We start from the raw sequence: 26,435 nt of genomic DNA, 5'->3' as shown, positions 1-26,435 counted from the left end.
AAAAATCTAATTCATGCCAAACCGTGGTCAGGCAGTCACACTTCCTTCAACCCTGATCAAATTCTCTTTTATAATGGAAGCGAAACCCCCAATCCAAAAAACGTTGCAAGGGAACTATCAGTACAGGTTTCAGACTGACCCTCAGGGGGGCTGGGTTTTCATTCTGAATCATTGCTCTTCCTCTCTAGGTCCCCAGTGAGGACCCTCATTCTCTTTTGGCAGGGGGAGCTGCATGAATAATTTCCCAGCTGATGGCATCCCCACCCCCTGACACTGATGCTGCCCTGGGGCCCTGGCACTCTCACTCTGCTGGTGCAGAGTGCTCTGTTATAATTTATTATTCATTCTCTGTAAGAGAGGCTAACACAGAGCTTCAGAAAAAAAATTCTGCTTTAGTCTCTGGAGTGAGAACAGAGAGGCATCTGTGGCTCAAACTTTTGCTCTGAGCTCTATGTCCTTGGCAAATTTATCTGCTCAACCGACTTTTCTATATTCTCCTTTCTAGAAGTGGGCTATTAATAGTATCTGTTTTGAAAATAAATGAGATAATACAGGTAAAGGCCCTTGGCACAGTGCTCGCTGATTGCTAACATAATTCCTTGTAGTTATTATTCACACAATAAGCATTTATTGGACACCTGCTGTGTTTATAGTCACAATCACTTTAGGGAAAAGAAACAGAAGGCTTAAGTCCTACCACATCCCCCTTAAACATGCTTGGATAGTGCATCACTCATTTGTTTTTTCAATTCATCAAATTAGCCAACACACATATTCAATGCCGACTCTTTGCCCGGCATACAGCCTGCACGGTGTTACTGGTGTTTTGTGTCTGTGTATCTCACCATTGTGAACTCTCTGGGAGCCAGGCTATGTCTTAGTCATCTTCCTATCCCTGCCACCTGATGCAATATGAGGCACTTCCTCAATGCAAGGTAGAAATTATGTGTGCAAGAGATAGGACAAGCTGGTATGTTGTCCTTTTTAAAAAATATGGTAAAAGACACAACCTATTACTCTTGTAACCTTTTTAAGATGTACAGTTCAGCAGCAATAAGTACTTTCCCAATATTGTGCAGCCATCACCACCATCTATTTGTGGAACTTTGTCATCATTCCATAGAGAAATTCATTACATGGCGCCATCCTTTCTCTCCACCACCACCACCCCAGCCCCCATGACCATTATTCCACTTTCTGGTCTCTCTGAGCTTGATTTCCATACCAATGGAATCATGCAGTGTTTGTCCTTTTGTGTCTGGCCTATTTTGCCCTGCATCGTGTTTTCATAGTTCATTGTGTTATATAGCATGTGTTAGAATTTCATTCCTTTTTAAGGGTGAATAATACTCCTGGTGTGCATATACTGCATTTTGTCTATCCCTTCATCTGTTGATGGATATTTGGGTGGTTTCTGTCTTTTGGCTTTTGTGAATAATACTGCTATGAAAATTAGCGTACAAGTATCTGTGTCCCTCTTTTCAGTTCTCTTGGGCATATCTAGAAGTTGGAATTGTTGGGTCATATGGTGATGTATGTTTAACTTAACAAGAAGTCACCATTTAACATTGCCACTGGCATTGCATAAAGGTCCCTGTTTCTCCACATCCTGGCCAACCCTTGTTCTGTTCCTTTCCCTACTATAGCCATCCTAGTGGGTAGGCTATTATCTTGTGCTTTTGACTTGCATTTCCCTGATTTCCGTTGAGCATATTTTCATGTGCTTTTTGGCCATTTTTATCACTTATTGGGAGAAATGCCTCTTCACATCCTTTGCCCATTTTTGTTTACTTGTATTTATATTTTTTTTTTTAAAGATTTATTTGTTTACTCATGATAGAGAGAGAGAGAGAGAGGCAGAGACACAGGCAGAGGAAGAAGCAGACTCCATGCCAGGAGCCCTACGTGGGACTCGATCCCGGGACTCCAGGATCGCGCAATGGGCCAAAGGCAGGCGCCAAACCACTGAGCCACCCAGGGATCCCCGTTGTGTATTTTTTTAATGATTTATTTATTTAAGTAATCTCTACACCCAACGTGGGACTAGAACTCAACCTTGAGGTCAGAAATTGCGAGGTCTTCCAACTAAGCCAGCCAGGTGTCCATTTGCCCATTTTTAAATTGTCATTTTTTCGTTGTTGAATTGTATCTGCATTTACTTTGAAGGCGCCATTTTTAAAGTTTCCTGAGAGAGTATATACTTTCTACCAGTCTGAGTTTTGTGTGACTCAGCCCTGGAGATGACTGCTAATCTTGTTGATGACTTCCTCCTTGTAATAGAAGAAATAGGAAAGAAATGGACAAGTACTCTCTCTCCATGTTAACACTAGCAGGGCTGACTGTCCAATCACATGCTTTCTTTCCTTCTGTTCTAGGCCATGGGCATCAATGACTTGCTGTCCTTTGACTTCATGGATGCCCCACCAATGGAAACCTTGATCACAGCCATGGAGCAGCTCTATACGCTGGGGGCCTTGGACGATGAGGGCCTGCTCACTCGTCTGGGCCGCAGGGTAGGAGCCAGACTGAATTTCATGTTTTTTTAGTCCCTGGCCAGCCTTCCATTCTCTTCTTCTGTGCACAATTAAACTCTGAGGCCCTCAGTAGGGGCCTACTCTACTTTGAGTAGAATTCTAGATGCCTGTTTTTATTTATTTATTTATTTATTTATTTATTTATTTATTTATTTATTTTTTTAATTTTTTTATTTTTTTATTTTTAGATGCCTGTTTTTAAACTGGGTTTTCCACTGTCGCTTAAAACTATTACAACTCTATAGGAAAACAGATTTTATCCATAGTTTTATTTCAGGATATATTATTGAGTCTAGCCTTAATTTTAAAAGATGTCTGCAAAATTCTCATCCACTCCTGGAGTAGTTAACGTTCTTGGTCACATACATTTTGTTGACGTTGATTTGGGAAAATAAAAGACAACATTCTTGTGATAGAGACCAGCACTCACGTTGTTGTGCTCAGGTGAACCGTCCTGTGGTGTGTTACCCACTCTGCTCGGTGTCTGTCACTGACATACAGATGGGTCTTCTGAGGGCAGCAGCTGTAGTCTCCTCTTCTCCCTCTAGATGGCAGAATTTCCCTTGGAGCCAATGCTGTGCAAGATGCTGATCATGTCCGTGCACCTGGGCTGCAGTGAGGAGATGCTGACCATCGTGTCCATGTTGTCAGTGCAGAATGTCTTCTATAGGCCCAAGGTAAGGAGTTCAGACTTGTTCAGGTACAGGCGTGGCAAAGTTGGTAGAATCAGCCTCTTGCCACCGCAGTACTTCACATAACCACTCGACAGGGCCAGTTGGCAGTTCCCCGGAACTGCTAGGCTGTCACTTAGGAGCCACTGGACAGAGAGTGATCCTGTCCCACCTCTTGGCAGGATAAACAAGCCCTCGCAGATCAGAAGAAAGCCAAATTCCACCAGACCGAAGGGGACCACCTCACCCTGCTGGCCGTGTACAACTCCTGGAAGAACAACAAGTTCTCCAACCCATGGTGCTATGAGAACTTCATCCAGGCGCGCTCCCTGCGCCGGGCCCAGGATATTCGCAAGCAGATGTTAGGCATAATGGACAGGTAACGTCTGGTGACTGGCCCCATGTTTGAGTTGAGTCTGCCTGACTATCCTGTCTGTTCCTCTTTTGGTGTACCTGAGAGGTTATAGGCTTCTCTCATAAGCCTTTTCCGTCTTTGTTATAGCTCTCCCCAGGCAAGGGTGGAGCTGAGAGTCACTTCAGAAAGTTTCTAAGAAGTTTACTTATTAATAATAGAAAACTGCTTTGTTTATAAGCATCTGGAACATTACAGGTTGAATTGAATAAAATCTCTGGCTCTTCCTGCATCCATCCTGCCCGCGATGGAGCTGCCCCTGTGGTACATTTAGGGCTGGGAGAGGGGAACCCCAGTCAGTCTCTGGGGACCTGAAGTGGGGGTGTGGGGTACCATCATTCTGGAAGATAGAACCTCTGAATGCAGAGGTGTCTCATATATTTATCCTCTCTCAATCTGTTCTGTTAGACACAAGCTGGATGTGGTCTCCTGTGGCAAGTCCACAGTGCGAGTGCAGAAGGCCATCTGCAGTGGATTCTTCCGAAACGCTGCCAAGAAAGACCCACAGGAGGGCTACCGGACACTGATCGACCAGCAGGTGGTCTACATTCACCCTTCCAGTGCTCTTTTCAACAGACAGCCCGAATGGTAGGTGGGCCGATTGAGGTCTGGGGGCAGTCGTGTACAGAAAGAACCTGTAACTCTCCTGGGCCTTAGCATTTGGGTCTTTGCCCAGCCCAGCACTTTCTCCTCCAACATTGCTTCCGTTTCTAGAGCAACAGAAGCCTGAAGTAGGCACAGTATCAGGCCCATTTGATAGAAATAAAGTCCTAGGGTTGGGAGCCAAGGAAGATCTTAGAGATCGTCTAGTGAGATGGTTTAAATGAGTTTTTTTTAAGTAGCATTTAAAAAAAATTGCAATCTTACCCACTGTAACACTAAACTGATCTAAAACCACACAGTGTTGTCATACTAGGAGGGGTTGGAGATGCAGAGCCTTGCTGGTTGGCCTTCCCCAGTGCCTGTGGCAGGCCCCAAAGCTCTTCTTTCAGAGCCCCAGAATTCTGTGGAGACAGCCTTAAAAACCACCCTCCCGGTCCACATAGGAAACCCAGATCCAGAGAAGGGGTGTTACTGGCTTCATGTCACTTAACTAGTTAGAACCAGGACTAGTTAGAACAAGGACTAGAATACATCCTGACAGCTTTCTTATAGTTAGAGGTGTGCAGACTCCTTAGTATGGGAGTGTGGCTCATGAACAGAGACTGCAGCCTCCTGAATGGTCACACAGGGGAGGTAAAGGGGTAAAGTGCAAGCTCCTGCGGCCCGCCAGGGACCATGGGGACTGTGAAGTGAGGCCTGCACAGGTGGCTTGAGCCTTATCTCTGTCCCCCACCTAGGGTAGTGTACCATGAGCTGGTGCTGACGACGAAGGAGTACATGCGTGAGGTCACCACTATTGACCCCAGGTGGCTTGTGGAGTTTGCTCCAGCCTTCTTCAAGGTCTCCGACCCGACCAAGCTAAGCAAGCAGAAGAAGCAGCAGCGTCTAGAACCCTTGTACAACCGGTACGAGGAGCCCAACGCTTGGAGAATATCCCGGGCCTTCCGACGGCGCTGAGAGGCGAGACTTATCTGCCTGCCTCTCTCCTGCAGTGGTGGCCTAGGGCCTGGACTCAACTCTTAGCAAGGAAAAGCTGGTCCTGGGGATACAGCTGTCCAGTGACTAAATATCTTCACTGGCCAATTTCTAAACTTGCTTCTTAACTTCTTCCCTGGTGGTAAAATAGAAACAGGGATTTACGCCTGGTTTGACCAGAACCCGCTGCTCTGACCCCATCAAGACACTGTGGCCAGCTGGGGCTCACAGCCAGTGTGGGAGTACAGGGCATTGTCTCCACGAGACGGACAACTCATGTAGCCCTAGGATGGGAAGAGTCGTGAGCATCTGAACCCAGATGTAGCGAGGGCCTGATGCCCTAGCTAGGACTCTGGAGGAGGGAGCCATGAAGCTCATTGACAGTTGGCCCCACCTCCTGCCTCTGTCCAGCCCCTGTGCTTTTGTTTAACCTCCTAGAAATATTTATTTTCCTATGGAAACATAAATGGTTTTCTGTGGCTGTTTCTTCTAACTGAAAGGTTAGGATATTGGCCTGGGCTCAGGGTGGGTGGGGAAATTGGTGGCTTTGGTGCACATGGTAGAGAGTCCCCTGTAATCAGAGCTCTGGGGCTCTTTGGTTTCGGGGGTGACGCATAGGCCAGGCCTGCAGTCCTATCTGTTGACACCCGCGTGAGCCCAGCTCTGCCGCATGGCCCCATGATTAACCACATCCACTGCCCCTGTCTGGGCACTTGAGTGGTAACAGATGCAGCATATTGAATACAGAACGCTTTCCCTAGCTCCCTCCTCTGCATGCCACACAGTGCGTAGCATGCCCCTTTTTCCTTTTGAAATATGCAAGCAACGTCACAGCTTTTGTTTTTATTCCCCCCACCCCTGTCCCCAGGTCTTCAATGGGCATTCACAGAGGGGTTTTTTTTTTTTTTTTTTTTTTTAAGATTTTACTTATTTATTCATGACAGACACACAGAGAGAGTGGCACAAACACAGGCAGAGGGAGAAGCAGGCTCCCTGCATGGAACCTGACGTGGGACTGGATCCTGGGTCTCCAGGATCATGCCCTCGGCTTAAGGTGGCGCTAAACTGCTGGGCCACCAGAGGGTTTTTATGGTCACAGCCTCTTGTCCCCCACCACAAACGGAAAACCTATGGAACCCCTCTCAGCCAGTTGGTGCTGCTATTGCCAAGTGAGTTTCTCATAGCATTCGGTTGGAGAATAGCCACCTCCCAGGGGCCCTCTCACAGTTCCTCAGGAAGTGCTCAACTCAAAAGAACACCAGACACATGCTGCCCGGCCAGGTTGTGAAGCCTCTGGAAAGTGGGTCTGGGTGTGGAGCTTGTGGAGAAGCCCCTGGGGGATTGGGCACATCAGATATAATGGTCTCCACTGCCTTTTTCGTCCCGACTCTAGTAAGTTCTGGAATGATATAAATACTAGAGCTATGGAATGGTACACCAGATGCTAAAAGATTCTAGGACATTCTAGGATGTAATAGAATGTAGGCTGTCTTTGGGCAGCAAACTGACCACCCTAAAGACAGTTCAGAGGATCCAGCCCAGAGGAATAAAGGCCAGGACATCTGCTGACTGAGGTCCCTGCCTCTTCCTTTTTTTTTTTTTTTTTTAAATTTTTATTTATTTATTTATGATAGTCACAGAGAGAGAGAGAGAGAGAGAGAGGCAAAGACACAGGCAGAGGGAGAAGCAGGCTCCATGCACCGGGAGCCCGATGTGGGATTCGATCCCGGGTCTCCAGGATTGCGCCCCGGGCCAAATGCAGGCGCCAAACCGCTGCGCCACCCAGGGATCCCCGGTCCCTGCCTCTTCCATGGGCTGATTTGTTCAAGTGTTCCTCAGGAAGCCAGGCCAGTAATTATGGGCAGGGGATCTTTGTGTGTTTACCTTTAAGGCCTTATCAGGAGAGAGAGGCAGGGGCCTACAGAGGAAACCCAAAGTAAAGCAGAGGCTGGGCACACAGCTCCCCAGTCTCCACTTCAGGGACAAACTCAAGGCTTGGCAGCCACCTGCCCCAGTTGAGTGACCAGCCCTGGAGGCATCGCCCTGTAGGAGGTTGTTAAGGCAGTGGGGTGGAGAGGTTTGGGATTTGAGCTGAGGTTGAGAAGAGTGAGAGACCGCAGGCCTAGTCATCTTTGGTGGATTAGTTGAGCAGAAAAAAGGACACCAGCTCTATGGGTGTTCCTTGAACATCTACCCCATGAGCTGGGGTCACTTCTCTGCGCTGTCTGTATGGCTAGGGTCTGACCTTGAGACTGTCCATCAGGAAACAGCATGTGGGCAGCATTATTGAGCCTGCTCAGAGGGAGAAAAGGCCCAGATTGGGAAGGAGGACTTGCCTGCTGCTCCCACACAATGGGGCCCTTGTTTCTCTTCCTTGAAACAATATTTCCCCGAGATTGAGTGACAGCCTAGGAAAGGATGTGGGTCTCCTGCAGAGAGCTGGAATCTTCTAGGCCACTCACCACAGCCCTGCAGGAGCCTCGCTCAGAAGTTTCCTGCCCCTGTACATGTGCTGAGTGTGCTTGTGTATGTGGGGGAACCATCCCAGCAGGGCTCGTGTAAACTCTCCAGCTGCATCAGGCTTCTCAGTCCAGGGTTCACCTTCATCCAGCCTGGAGCTTGACTGCCTCCTCCCAGTAGTGGCCCTCCAAGGTTAAGGATTTGAACAAAGAGCTGTGAGGAGTGGCGTGTTAAACACTTGAGAGGGTAGAGGTCACATGTCTCAAGCTGTGGATACTGCATCTCATCCAAATCTCTGTCACCCCTTTATGCAAGACTCAAGACCTCAGGGTTTCCACTGACTTCTCCAGCTTCCCACTGAGATAACCTGGCTTTAATGTGGAATTAAATTACGTATTTAAAACATTTATGTATTTTTAAAAAACATGTATATTTTCGAAAACTTGCATTTTAAAATGTTCTGTTCCTTGCTCTGAATTTTAAAAGTAGGTTGATGTTTTCAGTTTCTAAGAAAACAATGTTGCTTTTTATTTGTGGGTAGTGGTTGACAGGCATCCCTTCCTTTGAAGGCTCGGACGGACGCTAGGGATCCAAGCTGGTTGTCTTCATGAGGGCTGGGCCAGCGCAGCCTCTGCAGGGCTGCGGTTCTGTTAAGTGGAGTGCATTTTCACCAGAGCCTTCCATCCTGCCCCTCACACCTGAATCCCTTGTCAGGTCTATTGTCTCCCTAGGTGTTAACTGCTTTCTCAACCTTGCCTTTCCCACTCATCCACAGAGAAGGGCCCCAGCATTTAAATCTGGGGAAGTAGCACATGTTTTTCTACTCCCCTTTCCCTGAAGATCCAGTGTCCTCTTCCTTCATTGGCCAGAACACAGGACTTGCTCCAGCCTCTCCCTGCACCCCCTTGCCCGGGTGCCTTCTCCCCCCCATTCTCCAGACCATCTCCATTATAAACACTTGTTCCCAGCTTCAGCAAAAACAGAATCCTGGAGTCCCAGCAGAAGGGGGGCAGGAGGGCAGCCCAGGTGGCTCAGCGGTTTAGGGGCCGCCTTCAGCCCAGGGTGTGATCCTGGAGTCCCACGTGGGCTCCCTGCATGGATCCTGCTTCTCCCTCTGCCTGTGTCTGTACCTCTCTGTCTCTCATGAATGAATAAATAAAGCCTTAAAAGGGGGGGGGGCAGGACACACAGTTGGGGTGTACACGTAGGTAGCTCAGTCGTGGGAACAGCAGCACAGAAACCACAGGCCAAACTCTGCCTGAGGGAGACTCAGAGGGCCTCAAAGCTCAGTAGCCAGTGGCCTGGGAGCACCAGAGGGGGAAAGAACAGGTATCACTGAACCCATTTTTTCACAGGAAAAGTCAGAGGTTAACTGGCTTCCCAGATCCATCTGGGAAGTGTCAGGGCCAGACCCCAACCCTGGTCATCTGTCCCAAGGCCAAAGCTCTTTCTGAACCTCCGGGTCCTTCTCCCATGGTAGTAAAAAGGACACAGGACAACTAAGAGGAGAAGCAGGGGCCTTTATTGGGGTCTGGCAGATGAGGTGGAGGTGGAATCCTAGGCAGAGAAAAGGCAAAGGGCCCTAGAAGCAGGAACCCAGCCCACCTGGCCTCCACCCTGCAGCCCCTCCCCTGCCCCTGGCCCCTGACTCCAGCCTCCTGCCTCTCAGAACACGGAGCACCAAGAATGGACAAGCAGGACCCTCCAGGGCCACAGCTTGGAGCAGAGTGCAGGATGCAGGCTTCTGTCTGCCCACCATGGAGACTCTGGAAAGCTTAGTGCACCCCTTTCCACCATGATAAAGTGGAATCCTCCTTCTCTGTCACCCAGAACAGAGTGAACTCTTGTCCTCTGTGTTGGGGGAGAGGAGTGCGGCTTGGGCTTCTAAGCAGGGCCTGGGAAGAGGCTGGAGGCGACACCCCCAGAGGAGCTCCTGGACCCCACCTTTGCACTTGCAGTGTCTCCATTTTTCCTTCCCAACGACTCTGGTGAGCAGCTCAGAGTCTGGGCAGGGGCGACAGGTGGGCCAGTGGGGATCTGCTCCAAACACATCTGTGGGTTTCAGAGTGAGGGTTTCCCCAACACCAAATGCATCTATATGTACACAAGATAGCACCCACCCGTGGCAGGGGAGCAGCGGCCAGGCCTAGTAAGAGTAGCCACCCTTGGGGCCAAAGGGCTGGGTGGGGCCAGCTAGCTCTGGGAGGTAGGCAGGGCTCTCGTCCAAATGGGACAAAGGAACTGTGTCCTCCTCACTGACTGGCCGGTCAAACTCGGCCTTCAGGGCTGGACGCTGATTGTCCGGGAAAGCCAGAGAGAAGAGGGCCTCGGGCTCACACACAAACTTGTACACGTAGCGCTCGCCGGCCACCTGTGGGGAGAGAGGGGGTGGGTGGGCCTAGCTCGCCCTCCGGGTCAGCATGGGGTGGGGGCAGCGGCGCAGTTCTCGTGCTCCCATCTCACTGCCTCCACGCTCAGGCCTTTCTGGTTACCGTGTGGCACTTTTTTGGGAGCAGGAAATCTTGTCCACTACTTCTCGTTCCCTCTGACAAGTTCATTACCTGCTCCCACAGACTTGCTGGAAAATGCTCCCCTGCCCCCCTGAGGCCCCCATCCCTGGGCCCGCAGCCCCCCACCTTCTGCATGATGCCCTTCTCATAGTAGTATCGGAGCGAGCGGCTCAGCTTGTCGTAATTCATGGCCGGCCGGTTCTTCTGGATGCCCCAGAGCCTGGCGACCTGGAGATAGGACAGAGTTTTGGGACAGTGGTGCTAGCTTAGCAGGAAAAAAAATAGGGGCAGGGGAAGACAGGTCAGAAAGAGCACCTGAGATACTTGGAACAAATGGTGAGCTGGCCCTGCAGAGTAAGCAGTGGCCCAGAGACCCAGGTCTGAGAGGAATCACGTCCTGGGAAAGAACTCCGATGGGAAGGCATCTGCCACGACCCCAGGTGCTAGTGTCTCCAGGCCCCGGAGATGCGGGGAAGAGAGGTCGGACATCTGAGAGGCCTACCTCCTCAGGCTCGATTAGTTTGAACTCCATCCCCCGGCCAGTCCAGGCAATGAAGTGGGCGTTGGTTGGGTCATCCAGCAGGGCCACCAGGAACTGCCACAGCTGCAAAGCCCCCCGGCGCTGGTAGGGCGGTCCCTCTCTGAACGCCCCAACCCCTTCCTGCTTGATATCTCCTGGGGAATGCAGAAAACAGGACGTGTCAGTTTTGTGCCTTCTGGTCCCCTAAGCAAGCCCTTCTCTCCCCAGGGGTAACGGGATCCCAGGGCTGGGGGCAGGTGGAGGGACCTGACCACACAGAGGGCATGGCTACGACCCCGATCCTCTGATGAATAGTTCTTCTATTCTCTGACCTTCGAATTTCTCCGGGACGACGCAGACATCATCTGGGAATGGTCTCAGAGGTTTCTCGTAGCCATAACCTTGAGGAGGAGGTTGGGGGCCACTTAGACCTGGGGCAGGAAGCTCACTGCTATGAGCCCCCAGAGTCCAAAGGGATTTGTGGCCAGGAGACCCTCCCTGGCAGCAGGACTCCCCCTCCAACCTGGAGGGCTCGGTAGAGAGGAGGGGGTGGCCTTACCCACGGTCCTGTCCCCTGGAGAGTGCCCAGAGAAACCCTCTGTGTGAAGGTACATTGACGCACACCCGGGGACATCTGGGACGGGAGGGAAGAAGAAAAGATGGGGTTGCAGGTGGCTGCTGTGGGGGTGGCAGTCCTGCCCACACTTAAGAACGTCTTCCTGCCAGCCTGCATTCCGGTTCTTTCCCCAGCTGCCTGCCAACCACCAAATCCCAAGGCAAGTTCACCCAGAGGGAGCGCGAGGCTGGAACCGCTCAGCTTGTTGGGCCAGAGGGCACACGGGCCCGCAGCAGCTGGCTGGGCAAAGCTGTTGCACAAGGCCCAGGATTCCAGGCAACAGCTGTTTCCTGTGAGTTTAGGGAGGGGTTGGGGGAAGGATGAACCTCCGGGGAAAGAGTTCAGTGTCCCCGCCTAAGACTCCCTTGGAATGGGCTAACCTCCGGTCGGCAGGTCAGGTTCCTAGCCTCCTAGCTGCGGGTGCACACACGTGTGTGTGCGTGTGTGCATGTGTGTAGGGAGGGAGAAACCGGAGGTTGGGGGCTGGAGGAAGAGCACACCAGAATGTATCTGTATTTGGGGAAGAGGCAGTGGGCACTGGGCCGTGAGTTTTCAGATCTGACACCAGGGCGCCTTCGCTCCCTTTTCATTCGGTTCCAAGGGACTAAAATAGCCGCACTCCACCTGGAGGGGCCCGGTCGGCGACGCGGCGCGTTCCAGTTCCAGCCCCTTCCCGCCCTACCCCCTCCACTCCCACCTATGAATGAGATGGTGAAACCCGACACCTCCGGGAGGAGGCGGGAGGGTGGGCTCATTCATGCCTCCATTTTGTGAATGGAATTCCTGACTCCATTGAGAGGAAGCCGAGGGGGGAGGGGGGAGTTCAAGGGCATGTAACCAGATCTCCTCCGGTCTACAGCCTTTGAAGGTCAGCAGCAAGAGCGTTTCCCTCCTCTTTCCTCCACCTCGCTGCCAGGCTTGGCTCAGTTTAGGGCCCGGGTTGGAGAGGCGCACCCCTGTGGTTCTCACTTGGAGGTGGGGATGGGGGGTGGGGAGGGGGGGTTGTTGTTCACCGCTGCTGCCCCCAAAAGACTGGACATCAGGAATGGGAAATCTGAAAGCTCTAGCCAGCTCTGCGCCTAGTCTTATCTAAGTATTTTTTCTCACACAAGCCTGCAGATAAACTCAAATTTCAGGATGGTAACAATGTAACCGAAGCCAAGGTTTTCTGGGTCCCTCTACCCTCTGCACTTTAGGCTTTGAATTATAGCTGTTCTAGAATATGGCTGAGCACACCTCACTCCTGTCAACAGGAAGGTGGAACTAGAATTTAAAAAGCAGTCTTACTTCCAAACCCAGTTCCAAATCAGCCTGGAGGCTGGAACAGAATGTGGAACCGTGCATTCCAGTTGGAAACCATGAGCCTGGCTTGTTTCAAGTTTGTGTTTCTCTTCATTCAAATCTGATATTTTTTAAAGCTTCTGTGGGGACTGGGATCAATGACATATCCTATTCATCTTTGTGTCCTCCAACTCCACAGGACTCATGCTCTTAGGCCAGCACTTGGGTCTCAGTAGGTAACACTAACCTCAAACACTTGCTAAAGAGAAAAAGGAAGAGATACCTCAACTTTCCTATTAAATCGCAAGATGCCTGAGGACACACCCCCCCCCCCCCTTATCTGCTGAGTTTGCTAACGGAAAACGACAATTCTGGGGCACTTGGGTGGCTCACTTGGTTAAGTGTCTGCCTTTGGTTCAGGTCATGATCTCAGGGTCCTGGGACGGAGCCCACATTGGGCTCCCTGCTCAGTGAGGAGCCTGTTTCTCCTTCTCCCTCTGCCCCCTACTTGTGCTTGCTCTATCTAGTGCTCAGTCTCTCTCTCTAATAAATAATTTTTTTTTTTTAAAGAAAGATGACAATTCTTTTGAATCTATGAAAAAAAGCCAAGTAGTTGGGTGGGTTGGATGTATGAACTGGTAAATGGGTAGGAACGTAAAAACCTTGTAGGGATTCATTCTCGATTTAATGGAATGGTTCATGTGATCACATGCCAGCCTCCCCAGCAATCCCACCAAAGATCCTCCAACCCCTTCTCCAGGAGCATTTCTTACCTGAGTCGTAGGCGAAGTCCGTCTGTTCCTGTTTGATCACCACCCCCGCCCCTGGGTACCTGTGCCCATTGGCTCCACCCTGGCCCACTGCTGGCTGGCCGGCCTGTTCGTACAGGGGATCAAGGTACTCCTGCTTGAAGCTCTGCTGAGGGTAGGGTGGGCAGGGCTCCGACAGCTGGTGTGGGTAAGGAGCTGTGAGGGGTTCCCGGCCCCCTCCCTGGGAGGATGTGAACGAGTGACAAATATCCAAGGGTTGCTGGAAGACGGAGCTGGATGTGGTTGGACAGAGAAAGAAGAGAAGATTAACTTAAGCCGTCCCTGTGCCCACCACTCCCAGGCTTGCAGAGTGGGCTCTGGTGTGTGCGTGTGCATGTGTGTGTGGGGGGGTGTCAAAGTCCCTTCTTCCCTACCTCCCCTCACGCCAGGTCTCTTCAGGGACAGCTGGAGAACACTCAGGGATTGGGGAAGCACTGGGGAGACCTGGGCCCACAGGTTCTGTGGATGTCCTTACCTCTGCTCCCCAAGGTACCCATGGCCAGGGTGGGGCTGGGAGGTGCCAGAGGATCTCAGGAAACTCCGTTGTTCTGCCCGGGGGAAGGGCTGCAGGGGCGACTGTCCGGGGGCACCGGGGGCGGGGGACTTGATGGCGATTTGTCTAGGGGGGTCATAGGCACTGGAGTTGAGGGGGAGACGGGGGTGAGGGGGCAGAGAAGCTGGGCGAGCATCTTTGAACCTTTTATCCTCAGAGAAGGAAGAACAGAGCGTGCAGGGAAGGGAACAGTAGGAGAGACAGGGCCCCAAAGGAACTTCTCCTTTCTGGTCAATCTGGAGAATGGTGGTGTAATCCTGAGAATGCCTCTCCCCAGCCCAGGGCAACTGGGCTGTGCTCTGTGGCCAGTAGGCCAGTGGCTTCCTCCCAGTGGAAGGCTCTACCCAGGCCTTCAACACACACCCCTTGAACCCACTGCTGTGGTCTCCCTCCCAAGCACTCAGAAGGAAACCTGAGCTGTGCGGCAACCTTACAGGGGCTCAGAAACCCTTTTCTTCGCTAACTTGCGTCAAACTGCTGCTTTTACCCGTCCTTCCTCCTCCACTCTCCCCTCCCCCAGGGCGGGGCTGGGGCTCACCTGGCATAAAGGCACTGCTCTCCATGGTGGTAGGGGAGTGGCAGCTTCCTGCTGCAGGACAGGGCCGGGTCTGTGCGGGGGCTCTGGGGCTCCTTCTTGATCCTGGTGGTGGGGCTGTGGAAAGCTACTGCAGGGTGGGAGGAGGCAGAGCAAGGCCAGAGGGGGTCATGGAAGAGGCAAGGAGAGCTCCCTGCCACCTTCTGCTCTTTGAGGACCAGCTGGGTGATTCCCTGGGTCTCAGTTCTCAGAGACGCAGGTGCAGACGCTTTTAAGGACAGTTTGGCTATTTACACGACGTCTAGTTTTATGTCGGGCTAATGTCAATGTCCAATATTAACCAAAGAAACTGTCTAAAATTCCACATTTACTACAACCCCAACACCCCCCCCCCCCAACACCTTTGTAGGAGAGTGAGCACCTCCAGCCTAGGGTCTGTGGTTTTCCTGAATTTCCTGGAAAGTTCCAAGGGACAGACATGTTTTCTTCTTGGGTACTCTAAAGAATCTTTCTTTTTCTGGTTCAGGTTGGATATTAGCCCACTTGCAAGTCAGCGGACTAACATTAAGCACATGCTCCTAATTATCTGTGAAGAACATGGGTCTTTCCTGTGGCCCCTGCTGGGTCCACAAACCCCAGTCACCAGACCAGATGGAGCAGCAGAGCTGGTTCCCAGAGAGTGTGAGCTTCCTTCTTACTACATTGAGTCCAACACCAACGACTAACTGTTCAGTTATCTGCTGTTTTCCATTATTTGTGCCCTATTTCACTTCAATGGTGAAGACAGTTGAGAACTGAGGATCTAACATTTAAAGCAGGGTTTCTCAACAGTGCACTGAGGATCTTTGGGCCAGATCATTTTTGTTGTTGTTGGCGGGGGTGACTGTCCTGAGCATTATAGGGGGTTTATAGCATCTCTGGCCTCTACCCACTAAATGCCTATAGCATCCTCTCAGTCCACTAAATGCCTATAGCATCCTCTCAGTGTGACAACCAAAAAGGTCTACAGACATTGTCACATGTCTCCTGGGAGGCAAAATTGTCCCCTGCCCTTTAGTTTCATGAAAGTAACTTAGAAGGATAGAACTGGACCTTGCTGAACTGGTCCAAACCCCTCATTTCAGAAATCAGGAAATGAATTAAGTTTAAATAAATAAATAAAATAAAATAAAATAAAATAAAATAAAATAAAATAAAATAAAATAAAAATCAGGAAATGGAGGGCCAGGGAGAAGAAGCGTCCACTCGCAGGTGTGTCCACACAGAGAGGACGAGGCAGGCTCTGATTTGAACCAAGGTCTCCAGCTCCCCGGTACTGGCTTGGCCTTGGGAGTCCAAACCCAAGAACCGGGAGCCCCGGTTCTTTCCCCCTTTTCTTTGGGAGAGAACAAGTTGATCTTTTGTGATTCTCTATCCTTATGACTCATTTCCTGCCCTCCCCCACTCCCCATTCCCTCTACCCAGGGCCCTCCACTCACAGTTTTCTGAATGGAAATCAGGAACAAAAGGCTCATCACTGTCCGGTACCTGGGCTGTGGAGAGAGGTCAGAGGTGAGTCTGGGTGGGGACCCTGGACAGCAGCCCCCGGGAGACACCGGTATTACAGCCCTGCAGATTAGCACCAGCCCAAAGGGAAAACTAGTTTTCCAAGGACCGAAAGCAACCCCACCCAGGTCCTAGCGCCCTCCATCTCAGGGCTCTGAAGACCCTCGAGGGAACACTTCCAAGTTCCCAGAGCCTGTCTGAGCAGATTCCAGCATCTTTTCCTAGATGCTTTGTCTTTACTCTCTGTTTTCGGAAGTGAAGGCAGCCCTGCCCCTCAGAATTCACAAAGCTCCCTCTCAGAGCTCCCAGCAGTCACATCTGGGATTGGCAGGAATGACAGTGACATCCTATGGACCTAGAATAACATAGGGAGGAGATTTTGAATGTAGGCTGGGCCTAGGAATCCGTGTTTTATACAACTTCCTGGGTGAAATCTAGAACACGGGAAAGAAGATGGAATGGAGAAAAGAGGGTGGCTCAAGGGAGGTGAATAGGATGACAGCAGGAGAGGAAGTGGCTAGGGACAGGGACAGGTCACCCTGCCTCATGTCTTCAGCATGTAGCTAGGAGAGAGGGGAGAGAGATTCCCAAACTTGGAGGTCTGAGAAACACTCCCAGGGCGCCAGAGGGGGCGGGGCTGGGTTTGGGGGTTAGGCTGGATTATCAGTTCATCCATGGCCTCCAACCTGGACATTCAGGCTTTATTTCTAGTGTTTTTCATGAAGAGGGGCATGTGCAGAGGGTGAGGGAGAAGCAGACACCCCACTGAGCAGGGAGCCCAACACAATGTAGGGCTCCGGCTGGATCCCAGGACCCTGAGATCACGACCTGAGACAAAGGCAGATGCTTAACCAACTGAGTCACCCAGGAGCCCCTTATTTCTAGTTCCTACCCTGCCCTCTCTAACTCCTTCAGGTGGGCATATAGCTAAGTATCTCCCCTGACTCCAGGAACTTTGGCCACTATTGCCCCTCTCTCAAGAATAGATCAAAGCAGGAATGGGAAGGGTAGACAGCAAGAACTTCGGGATAGTCCAGGAAGAGAGTGGCTTGAAGCCAAGGAGACTGATCTCGGAGTGGACAATGGGGAAACTGATGGATAAAACAACCAGAGTTGAGAAAGGCTGGTAAGCATGAAGGACACAAGGAGATGGCTGGGGAACACCTCCACTCCTAGCTCTGCACACACACACCCTAGCCTTGACAGGTTCCCCAGAGTCTCCAAAGTTTCTTCCTGCGATTTCAGCCAGAGCCTCTGTTGGAACTCCCTCCTTCCAGGCTCACCTCCTACAGCAGGTGCTGCACACAGCTGTCAGAGTGGTCTTTCTGTAAGAGAAGTCCACTCCCTTCTCTCCTTGCTTAAAGCAGGAACCCCTAATTCTTCCTCTTGGCCGGCCTCTGAGGCCCCACATGGTCTGGCCTGCCTCTCCATGCCTTTCCTCTCCAGAGCTCTTGCTTCCTCTTCCCCACACTTTTGCCTGCCTGTTTTTCTGGCCACTTTGTCACTTCCACAGATGTCTTCTCTGACCACCCACACCAAAGTGGTCCCTCCTGGCTCCTATCTCAACCCATGTTTATTTTTGCCCTAGTATGTGTATTTTACCTGGATGCATCTTTTTTTTTTAAGATTTTATTTATTTATTCATAGAGACACACACAAAGAGAGAGAGAGAGAGAGAGAGAGAGAGAGAGAGGTAGAGACACAGACAGAGGGAGAAGCAGGCTCCATGCAGGGAGCCCAACGTGGGACTTGATCCTGGGTCTCCAGGATCACACCTCAGGCTGCAGGCGACGCTAAACCACTGCGCCACGGGGGCTGCCCTGGATGCATCTTTTTAAAAAATATTTTATTTATTTATTTGAGAGAGAGTGAGAGTGAGAGAATGAGGAAGGTGGAGAGGCGGAGGGAGAAGCAGAGTCCTCACTGAGCAGAGAGCCTTATGTGGGGCTCAGTCCCAGGACTCTGGGATCACAACGTGAGCCAAAGGCAGATGCTTAACTGACTGAACCACCCAGGCACCCTTGGATGCATCTTATTTATTTAAGCATCTTATTATTTTTTTTTATTTAAGCATCTTATTAATATGTTTTCATTTATGTGTTTGCTGTCTACCTTCTTTACATGAAAGTTAAGCTCCCTGAGGGCAGGGGCTTTATCTGTCTTGATTCCCTAGCACAAGGAAGCAGGGTCTACCTCCTGGGAGTCCTCTCTGGTGGACTTGGGAGCAAGAGTGAAAGAGATCCTAACCAATCAGCTCTTCCCTCTCCCTGGGGGCTTTCCCCCTCCCCACACACAGGGTCACCATAGAGCAGTTACTCCCTCCAGAGAAAGCACATCTCATGAGAGATACTTTAGGCTGTGATCAATTGCTTGGCAGGATTCTTCATCAACTTGCTTTGAATAACAGAGGTATCAAGTGCTTTAAATACACATTCATAGGTAGCTGACTTCTTGACAGAGGGATTGGACTTAGGGGTTTAAGAATCAGAAGCCACCAGCAGCTAAAGAACTCACGAAAAGTCAGCAGAAAACTATTCTAAAGTGATTGAAAAATGAGTAGGACACGAAGTTCCTTGGCAAATACACACAGGCAGCTCTGTTCAGGAGCACAACCAAAGCACAAAGGCAACCATTCCCAAACTGACCCAAATCAAGAATCCCTAGGATGTTGTTAAAAAGACACATTCCTGGGGCATCTGGCTGGATCAGACAGTAGGTGGAACATATGACTCTTGATCTTGGGGTCATGAATTCGGGCCCCACACTGGGCATAGAATTTACTCAAATAGAACACACACGTTCCCAGTCCCCTGGGAAGACTCTCCTGGAAGAGTCTTATTCCATAAGCCTGGGTTGGGGCCCAGGTATCTGTACTTTTAACAAGCACCCTGTGTGGCTCTTAAGAAGAGGCAGGTTTGGGAGACACTGGATAAAGCAAAGGAGCAAAATCTGCTCAGGGGCACAAAGGCCAAACTCATCCCTGATGTGCCCTCTGACCCAGCCACAGGCGATACCCCCTAAGTTAGCAGGATGGGGGTGATGGGAGCAGGATGAGCAACATTTCCATTGCTGCTACCTAGGCAAGGAGGGTCCCGAGGGCAGGGGAGGTGTAGAACATGGGGGAGGCTGACGCATTCTATGCCCCCTTTGGGGCTTCATTAACCGCCAGTTTCCATTGAGGTAATGGGCTGGGGGCATCTCCTGCTGGCGTCACAGGCCAGTCATAGGCCAGTTCACATGATGCTACAGAGCCCTAGGGGTCAGCTTCCCTTTCTTCCCACCTAAGGCCTGAAGGTCTGACCAGAACCCGCACACCCCAGCAGTCCCAGAGGAGGCTATCCCCAGCACACAGATCATACCCTGTAAGAGGGTCCATCCTCTTCCCAGGGCCAGGAGAAGTCAGCCAAGACAAAAATGGGCTGTGGTGTGAACTCCAGTCACTGCTTGGCTCCTCCCCAGAACACACTGGCTTCTCAAACCAAAGGGACAGCATAGGGCCTCACTCAGAGACTGCCAACAAGAATAGAGATGGGAACAGTAACACCAAGCCCCAAGTTCCTGGAGAGCAGGAGAGTTTCTAATTACCATGTTCGGTCTTGAGAATATGCCACTCTATTTATTTGTTGACTTGGCTAAGTTCTGGCTGCCAAGCTAGTGTGCCAGGGTCTGCACCCCCCCCACCCCGACTCCATCCTGGCACTGAGGTGGAGCTTATCTGCCTGGGGACATGGCAGATGATTTAGGAGATGGGGAAAGGGCCACACCAGCATAATGCTCAGAGAGAGCATTTTAGGGAGCCTCCCAAGCTGGGCTCCAAAAAAAAAAACCGAGAGGTTAAAACAGCCAAGCAGCTAAGCCCACCCCAGGCTGGCCATCTATCTACACCATATATGCCCCATCACCTTCTCCTCTGCCTGGGGTCCAATCACACGGTGAAGGGGCCTCTTTAGGAGTCCACTGGAAGCGGCGGGGGAGGTATTCTCCAGAGCTTCTGCTCCATTGTGTCACCACTGGCCTTGTCTCTCACCCTTACCCTGCCCCCACCCTGGCAGCCTCTGTACTGGAAGGAACCAGTTCTCTATCTATGGAGGGACATTTGTCCCCAAGAGCCTTCTGGAAGGGGAGGAGACAGAAAGATGTAGAAGGAGGCATTGTAGCTAGGAAAAACTGGGGGAGGGGATTAACCCCATCTCGTCCCACAGACATGCTGAGGCACCAGCGTGCATACACACGGATCCACACACACCCTACTTGCTTTTTACTCTATGGCAGCACACGGGTAAAACATATCTTCCGTGAACACCCTTCACACACCAGCTCTCTCTTTGGACTTGTAGATGTGATGGGGGTGGGGTGGGGGAGACCAAAGGGCAAAGGGACTGGAGACCTTGGAGGAAGATTTGGGAGCAGTAAACCTTCTGAAAGGGGGAACACAGACCCACTCCTTTAAGAATCTCATAAAACCTATGGATCTTCTCTTCCTCAAAAAAAAACACATTCCTTTGTGTATGGTGCACCCCTAACAATTTCCACACAATATCGGAGGGCGGGCACAAGGACCCCTGCAACCTACCCACAGAGCTTCTGTGAATCCAGACTCTACCTTATAGACCCCAGACTCATACAAAGGACATACATGGCCCAGACTCAATGTTCCTTACTACCAAATAGATCAAAGTCATTGTCCCTGAGGGTTCCCAAGGGCTCCCAACAAGCCAGGAAAGGAACCTTAGACCAGAAGAAGCAGCACATTTTTGACTCTAACCAGACACAGCTTGAGCTCAGCCGGCCTGAGCCCCGGTCTCCCTACAGCAGATTGATCCTTTCTGTAGCAACTCAACAGATCCCAGGCACCCGAGACAGACACACCCTCTTAGCCTTATTTATACCCACCCCCCAACTATTTAGAAAAACCTCAAACCCAAAGATGTCTAAGCTGTCTACAACGCCCCACCGACACTCACCCCTAAATAAGTCTAGGCACCAGACTGAACCCACAACCCCATCCTTGTGGATCCAAACTGGCACCTCCCAAATTCTTCACAGCCCCACCCACACTACAAGAATCCACTGCTTCTCTCCAAACTGGGGCTTTTAAAAAGATAAAAATCAAACCTGCGGTGGGGAGGTTGGGTTCCGGCCCCCATTCCTCCTGATGCACCCCACCACTGGCAAGTTTCCAAAAGAACTAGTCCCCTCCCCACCACCCCAAAGCTCCCTCTGGGCCGTGGGGATCACTGACCTGGTGGGAAGAGGCAGGAGAGGAGGCTGGGGTGGTGCTGGGATGGTGCAGGGGGACAGGGCCCCGGCAGCTGCATCTGTCTCCGCAGAGAGAGTGAGAAGGAGCGAGTGGCCTCAGCATCCCCCTCTCAGGCCTGGCCATCCATCGCCAGCTGGGAACCTGAGCTGCTCCCTCAGAAGGAAGGAGAGGGAACCAAGGAGATCCCCACCCCCACCTCCCCACCCACTGGATTTAAATGTACAGGGACTCCCAGGGCAGCAGCATGAAACACACACACACAGACACACACACTTGCCCTCACACCCCTCACACTGACACATGCGGATAGACACACGTACAATCTCCAGACCCCCACCGCCAAGGGGTGGGGCTTCCAAGGTGGAGAGAACGTTTTCCCCCCCCTTCCCATTCCAGACCCAGGCAAAAATGGACCAGCTGCTGCCAACATGCCAACCTCAGCCCACCCCTACATCACAGTCCTGGGAGCTGCCCACTGCGGGGAGCACAGGGACCCTCCGCTGACAGACAAGAAGCCTGGCAAGCCGGAGAGAAATCAGGCATTGGGAAAGGAAGTCTTTGAGAGACCGTGGAAATTGACACCTCTGCGTTCTTCAGCTCCAGCCCGGGTCCGGAGCCTCGGGAGGAGGATGGGCAGACTGGGCATATACTCTGTACCTAACTCAGAGCTGGACACCCAGGGCTTGCAGAGTCGGGGAAGGTGTGTGTAATACCCGCCGGATCCCCAGATCCCTCCGGCACCCATATAGCCAGCCATTTGGTCATGAATTTCACAACATGTCTTGAGCTTTTGCTCTATGCTAAATAGTCATTCTGCTTATATACATATTTTGGGGTTACCACGGTAGTCAAGACAGATGGTCTTACTCTAAGGATCTAGTCAGGGGTCTTTGCCTTCTACCTCCTGCTTTTAAATTTTAAAGATGGTTCCAGAGGAGCTGGGTTTGAGCTTAAAAAAATGACCAATGATACCCAGGTGGAGGGATATCCTTTAGGGAAATCCTAAAGAAAAGCCCTTAGAAGGGGGTTCCTAGTATAGTGGTTTCTAGGTTTTCATAGTGTTTAAATAAAGGGATCCTAAGATGGGGGTATTAACCCTTCCCTCGCAGACTGTCTAAACATAAGCCTTCTACCTGCCACCCCACCAGCGACACCCTGAGGCCCCACCAAAACGCACCAAGGGATCCAACCAGAAGACCCTCAGAACACAGCTCCCTATCCAGAGGAGGCCCCGCTCCAGACTCCACCTCAGCCAGCTCAGGGCTAACCCCCCAGCAGATACCCTAAGCCAAAGTAGGGGGAATTTGCCTGGGGCAGAGGTATTCAGGAGAGGAGGGAGGATCACTTGCCATCAGAATTACAATCAAGGCTATGTGGGGGGGGCGAGGGGTGAGCCCAGGGCCCTCTCTGCCAAAGCGCTGCAAAAAAGAATTATTTAAACTTTTGTTGTGCTTTTGGCTCAGACAGTAAATTGTTTAGCCCTGGGGGTTGAGAAGAAGAGAAACCAAGGGGGTGAAAATCAATGTTTTGGCAGCTCCTGAAGATAGGTTACAAATTAATTGCTCTTTCTCCTCATCCTCCTGTCCCTTATCCGCCCCCCTCCCCACCCCAACACACCAACACACACCTCGGCCTGGCGGCTGCAGCCAAACAAACTTTGCAAATGAAAATTTCAACCAGGAAAACGGGCCTGGGGCCAAGTTCCATTCAAATAAGCAAATACCCCACACAATGGTCTGATTCATCCCCAGGCCTAGTTACACAAGCCTGGCTCAGGGCAGAGAAAATAAATATCAATATAAGTGTCCACATTGGGCGCTGGGGAGAGAGGGGAGTAAGGGGGCTGGGGGGGGGGGTCCTTGGAGAGCTCCTTTGGGCAGACTGAGAAGTGGGTTAGGTTGGAACATCAGGGGTAGAGAGCATCCCCCACCCCAATAACAGAAAAGGTCACAAAACTACTCACCTTCAGCGAGCCACGTCTCCTGGAAGTGACTGAGATCCTGGAAGAGATCTGAGGAGTGAATAATGGAACTGGAGGTGAGATGAAGGAGATGGTGAGAGGGAGGGAGCCCTAGAGAGCCGGGTGACCCTCCCACACACACTCCTTGAGGGTAGGGGCCCAAGAATAATCAAGAGTCCCTTGGAGGGGAGTCTTTTGGGGAACAGGGCGGTGGCTCCAGGATCGGCCCTCGGGGTGTGTGAAGTGAGGAGGGTCACGGTTTGTCTCTCCGGCTCTTTAGCTCTTTACCTTCGGAGTCGGGGGGCGGCAGGGAGCCCGGGTCCATGAGCTTCCCCTGCGGGACCATCAGCGCTTCGCGCAAGCTCCCATTTCCGGGCGATTTCTGCGGGGAAGGGGAAGAATGCCCCCGAGTCACCCTGAGGCCCCCGGCCTGGGGGGCGGGGCTGGGGTCCCGGGGTGACACAGGGGCCGGGCAGCGCTGGGCCCCGTTGGGGCCGCAGGGCAGGGCTGGGGGGGGCGGGGTGCAGGGCTGGGGCGGGCGTGGAGGCCGGCGCGGAGCTCACGCTGCAGAAGGTGTAGGGCACTTGCTGGTCCAAGTATCCGCCTTTCATCCTCCGCTCCATCCGGCCGCTCCCTCCGGCCGCACCGCCCGGGCCCCGCGCGGGGGCAGAGACCTGGGGAGGGGGGGCTGCGTTCGCACACCGTCCAGGGAAGGCAGCGGGGTGGGGGCGGGTAAGGGCAGCGGGGAGGGGCAGTCCCGGGGCTCCGGGTCCGACAGCAAAACTTCTCCGACTCACTCAGGCGCTGGGGAGGTTTCCGCCTGCCGAGCTGAGCGCCGTCACCACTCCCCTCCCGCCAAAGGAGGTCCCACCTGCTCCTGGGCGCCGGGCTCGCCGATTCGGCTGCTTTCTGCAGCCCTGCTCTGCCCAGGCTCGGTTACATAAGACGTGTGTGTGTGTGTGTGTGTGTGCGTGTGTGTGTGCGTGTGTGTGTGCGCTCGCGCGCGGAGGAGCGGGTAAGGCGCGCACCATTCGCACGCCCACAACTCCCGCGCCCCCTCCAACCCCGAATCCCAGCGCCTCCCACACCCGCCCCGCCCGCCCTAGAATCTGCGGAGGCGGCGGTTGGAGAGCGCAGCGTGTGTCGGCGGCGAGGCGAGGAGTCACGGACGCTCTCCCTCCCTCCCCCTCCCGCAGCCTCACCTGAGGCCGGGGCGTCTGAGCTGGAGCGGCGGGGGGTCGCGAGCTGGCCCCGGGGCCTCACCGAGGGCCGCGGGGCTAGGCCGGAGCGAGGCGGCCCCGGCCCCGGGTCCCCCGCGCACCGGCTTGTTTTCCGGGCGCCGCCGACAGTTGTGAGCCCGGGGGAGCCGCTGATTGGTGCATTTCCTTGCCTCCCTCGGCTCCCTTACCTCCCCCCCACCACCCCGTTCCCTTTGTTTCATTGACTTTTGTGAATGAAACCCTAGGGCCGGGCACGCCCGCCAATCCGGAGACTCGCCCGACCGGGCCGTGGGGGGGCGGAGTTTCCCAGAGGCGGGGGCCAATCAGAACGCAGGGGCTGGCTCCGGGCTTCATTCACGGCTCGGGCTCCCATTCATAAAAAAATAAACTCCTCCGCGGCCGGAGTTCATTCATAAAGAGCTGAGAGAAAAGGAGCGAAGCCGAGGGCCCGACGGCTTCCTCGCGGGGCTCCGCCGTGTCCCTGTGTGAAGCTCGGCGAGCTCCTCGGGCTGGCCCGGCTGCGTCTGCACACGTCTCTGCATCTGCGTGTACGTGGGAGTGTGAACATGTCTGTGTGTGCGCCCTGCGGGGAGGCGAGCGGACTTGTGCCCAGAGGAACAATAATAACTAGCATTTATGAAGCGCTCCGCTTCCACGTGCTCATTTCATTCCCATAACCTGGCGAAGTGATTCTATTGTTTCCATTTTACAGAGATTGAGAAGGAAAACTCAGGGAAGGGTGGTGACTTGGCTGCGGTAACTCAGCGCAGCTGGGGTTTACAGCCCCCAATCTCCCACATTCCCCCGTCCAGCCCTTTGAGGCCACAGCTAAATGAATTAAGGCTTTGTGACAACAACTGATACACAGTAGGCCCTCAATAAATGTAAGTTAGCACGGAATCCAGGCTTTTCCTCAAGGGTCTGCTCTGCGGAGCTGTTCTGTGACCCACTTTCTGTTGATTGCCGCAGAAACCGGAGGGCCCCGCGTGGACCTCTGAAAGTGCAATTCCCGCTCAGCCATCTTTCCTCTTAATCTTCAGAGCAAACATAGGATCTTAGGGAGAAAAGCCCCAAGGCATCTGATGACCTGGGGGTGGGACTCAGTTAAAGAGCTGGTCATAGGGACTCCTGGGTGGCTCAGCGGTTGAGCGTCTGCCTTCAGCTCAGGGCACGTGGATCAAGTCCCACATCGGGCTCCCTGCGAGGAGCCTGTTTCTCTCTCTGCCTGTGTCTCTGCCTCTCTTCTTGTGGGTCTCTCATGAATAAATAAAACCTTAAAAAAAAAAAAAAAAAAGAGCCGGTCATAGGCTCTGGTCCCTCAGTCATTCACCAGTTTGGTCAATAAACATTTATTGTGCCAGACACAGTGCTGGGTACCCCCAGGAGGCAGCTATGACCAAGGCAGACACCTGATAAGAGCTGGGCTGTTTAGGCTGTAGTCATGCGGGCACACAGGACATGAAGTACCCCCCAGGTCTTCTTTCTGAGATGCTCTCTGGATCTGCAGTGCATACACTTCTTTGAGGAGAGCCTGAATTTGTCCCCTGCTTACTTGTGGTGCACACTAGACACTAGCTGAACCCCAGGCCAATTGGGGTTGCTTTAAAAAATCATCTAATCTGGGGCGCCTGGCTAGCTCAGTCTGGTAGAGTGGGGCTCTTGATCTTGAGGTTGTGACTTTGGACCCTATGTTAGCTGGAGAGTTTATATAAAACAAGCCACAAAATTTGTCCAATCTAACACCTCCTCTTTACAGATGAGGCAGCAGGGTTTCAGAGAAGGAAATTATACTGGTAAGCTCTTTTGGGTGCTGAAGATTAGAAGTGAGACTAGAATACCAAACCTCTAGCACCTAGGGCTATTTATTTTATTTAGTGCTCATTCCAGGAGATCATCGTGGGCTGATGAAAATAAACTTCTCTCTCTTCTCTGAGGAATTATTCTTTGAGGCTCATGTCTATTATCCCTCTG

At 52.3% G+C, this 26,435-nt stretch overlaps 2 protein-coding genes across 10 annotated transcripts in view; one reads left to right on the top strand and one right to left on the bottom strand.

Annotated features, from left to right (window-relative positions):
* DHX8 (DEAH-box helicase 8) overlaps nucleotides 1-5,662 on the top strand; it is a 32,160-nt gene extending 26,498 nt beyond the window's left edge. Inside the window, exons 19-23 of the mRNA XM_025986845.2 lie at nucleotides 2,376-2,513; nucleotides 3,083-3,211; nucleotides 3,388-3,584; nucleotides 4,026-4,205; nucleotides 4,958-5,662. Of these exons, the coding sequence (XP_025842630.1) occupies nucleotides 2,376-2,513; nucleotides 3,083-3,211; nucleotides 3,388-3,584; nucleotides 4,026-4,205; nucleotides 4,958-5,177 (864 nt within the window). The 3' untranslated portion in view covers nucleotides 5,178-5,662. The remainder of the gene's footprint in view (nucleotides 1-2,375; nucleotides 2,514-3,082; nucleotides 3,212-3,387; nucleotides 3,585-4,025; nucleotides 4,206-4,957) is intronic.
* A 3,493-nt stretch (nucleotides 5,663-9,155) lies between these two features.
* On the bottom strand, nucleotides 9,156-24,578 carry ETV4 (ETS variant transcription factor 4). 9 transcript variants are annotated; one of them, XM_072747098.1, is made up of 15 exons: nucleotides 24,042-24,178; nucleotides 23,808-23,918; nucleotides 23,533-23,626; nucleotides 23,248-23,295; nucleotides 21,267-21,342; nucleotides 19,384-19,534; nucleotides 15,958-16,011; nucleotides 14,483-14,609; nucleotides 13,867-14,010; nucleotides 13,356-13,624; nucleotides 11,245-11,319; nucleotides 11,018-11,086; nucleotides 10,668-10,840; nucleotides 10,292-10,393; nucleotides 9,156-10,026 (listed from the first exon to the last, which is right to left on the bottom strand). In XM_072747098.1, exons 11-15 carry the CDS (start codon nucleotides 11,297-11,299, stop codon nucleotides 9,802-9,804), a joined length of 624 nt encoding a protein of 207 aa, XP_072603199.1. In that variant the 5' UTR covers nucleotides 11,300-11,319; nucleotides 13,356-13,624; nucleotides 13,867-14,010; nucleotides 14,483-14,609; nucleotides 15,958-16,011; nucleotides 19,384-19,534; nucleotides 21,267-21,342; nucleotides 23,248-23,295; nucleotides 23,533-23,626; nucleotides 23,808-23,918; nucleotides 24,042-24,178; the 3' UTR covers nucleotides 9,156-9,801. The 9 variants fall into 9 exon arrangements, with proteins under 9 accessions (XP_072603199.1, XP_072603197.1, XP_072603196.1 ...); XM_072747096.1 differs by lacking the exon at nucleotides 19,384-19,534 and having other exon boundaries at nucleotides 21,267-21,437; nucleotides 24,042-24,223; XM_072747095.1 differs by lacking the exon at nucleotides 19,384-19,534 and having other exon boundaries at nucleotides 13,867-14,028; nucleotides 24,042-24,221.
* Nucleotides 24,579-26,435: the final 1,857 nt, after the last annotated feature.

This window comes from Vulpes vulpes, chromosome 2 (genome assembly GCF_048418805.1).
Source record: "Vulpes vulpes isolate BD-2025 chromosome 2, VulVul3, whole genome shotgun sequence".
In the NCBI taxonomy this organism is placed as follows: Eukaryota; Metazoa; Chordata; class Mammalia; order Carnivora; family Canidae; genus Vulpes; species Vulpes vulpes.
This window is presented reverse-complemented; position numbering and strand designations above follow the sequence as displayed.

Coding starts and splice junctions, on each gene's coding strand:
- ETV4 (XM_025986852.2), bottom strand. CDS start 23,867: ATGGAGCGGAGGATGAAAGGCGGATACTTGGACCAGCAAGTGCCCTAC. Junction 16,012..23,247: donor GGAGACGTGGCTCGCTGAAG/GTGAGTAGTTTT, acceptor CTCTCTCCACAG/CCCAGGTACCGGACAGTGAT. Junction 10,841..11,017: donor CGTCCCGGAGAAATTCGAAG/GTCAGAGAATAG, acceptor TGCATTCCCCAG/GAGATATCAAGCAGGAAGGG.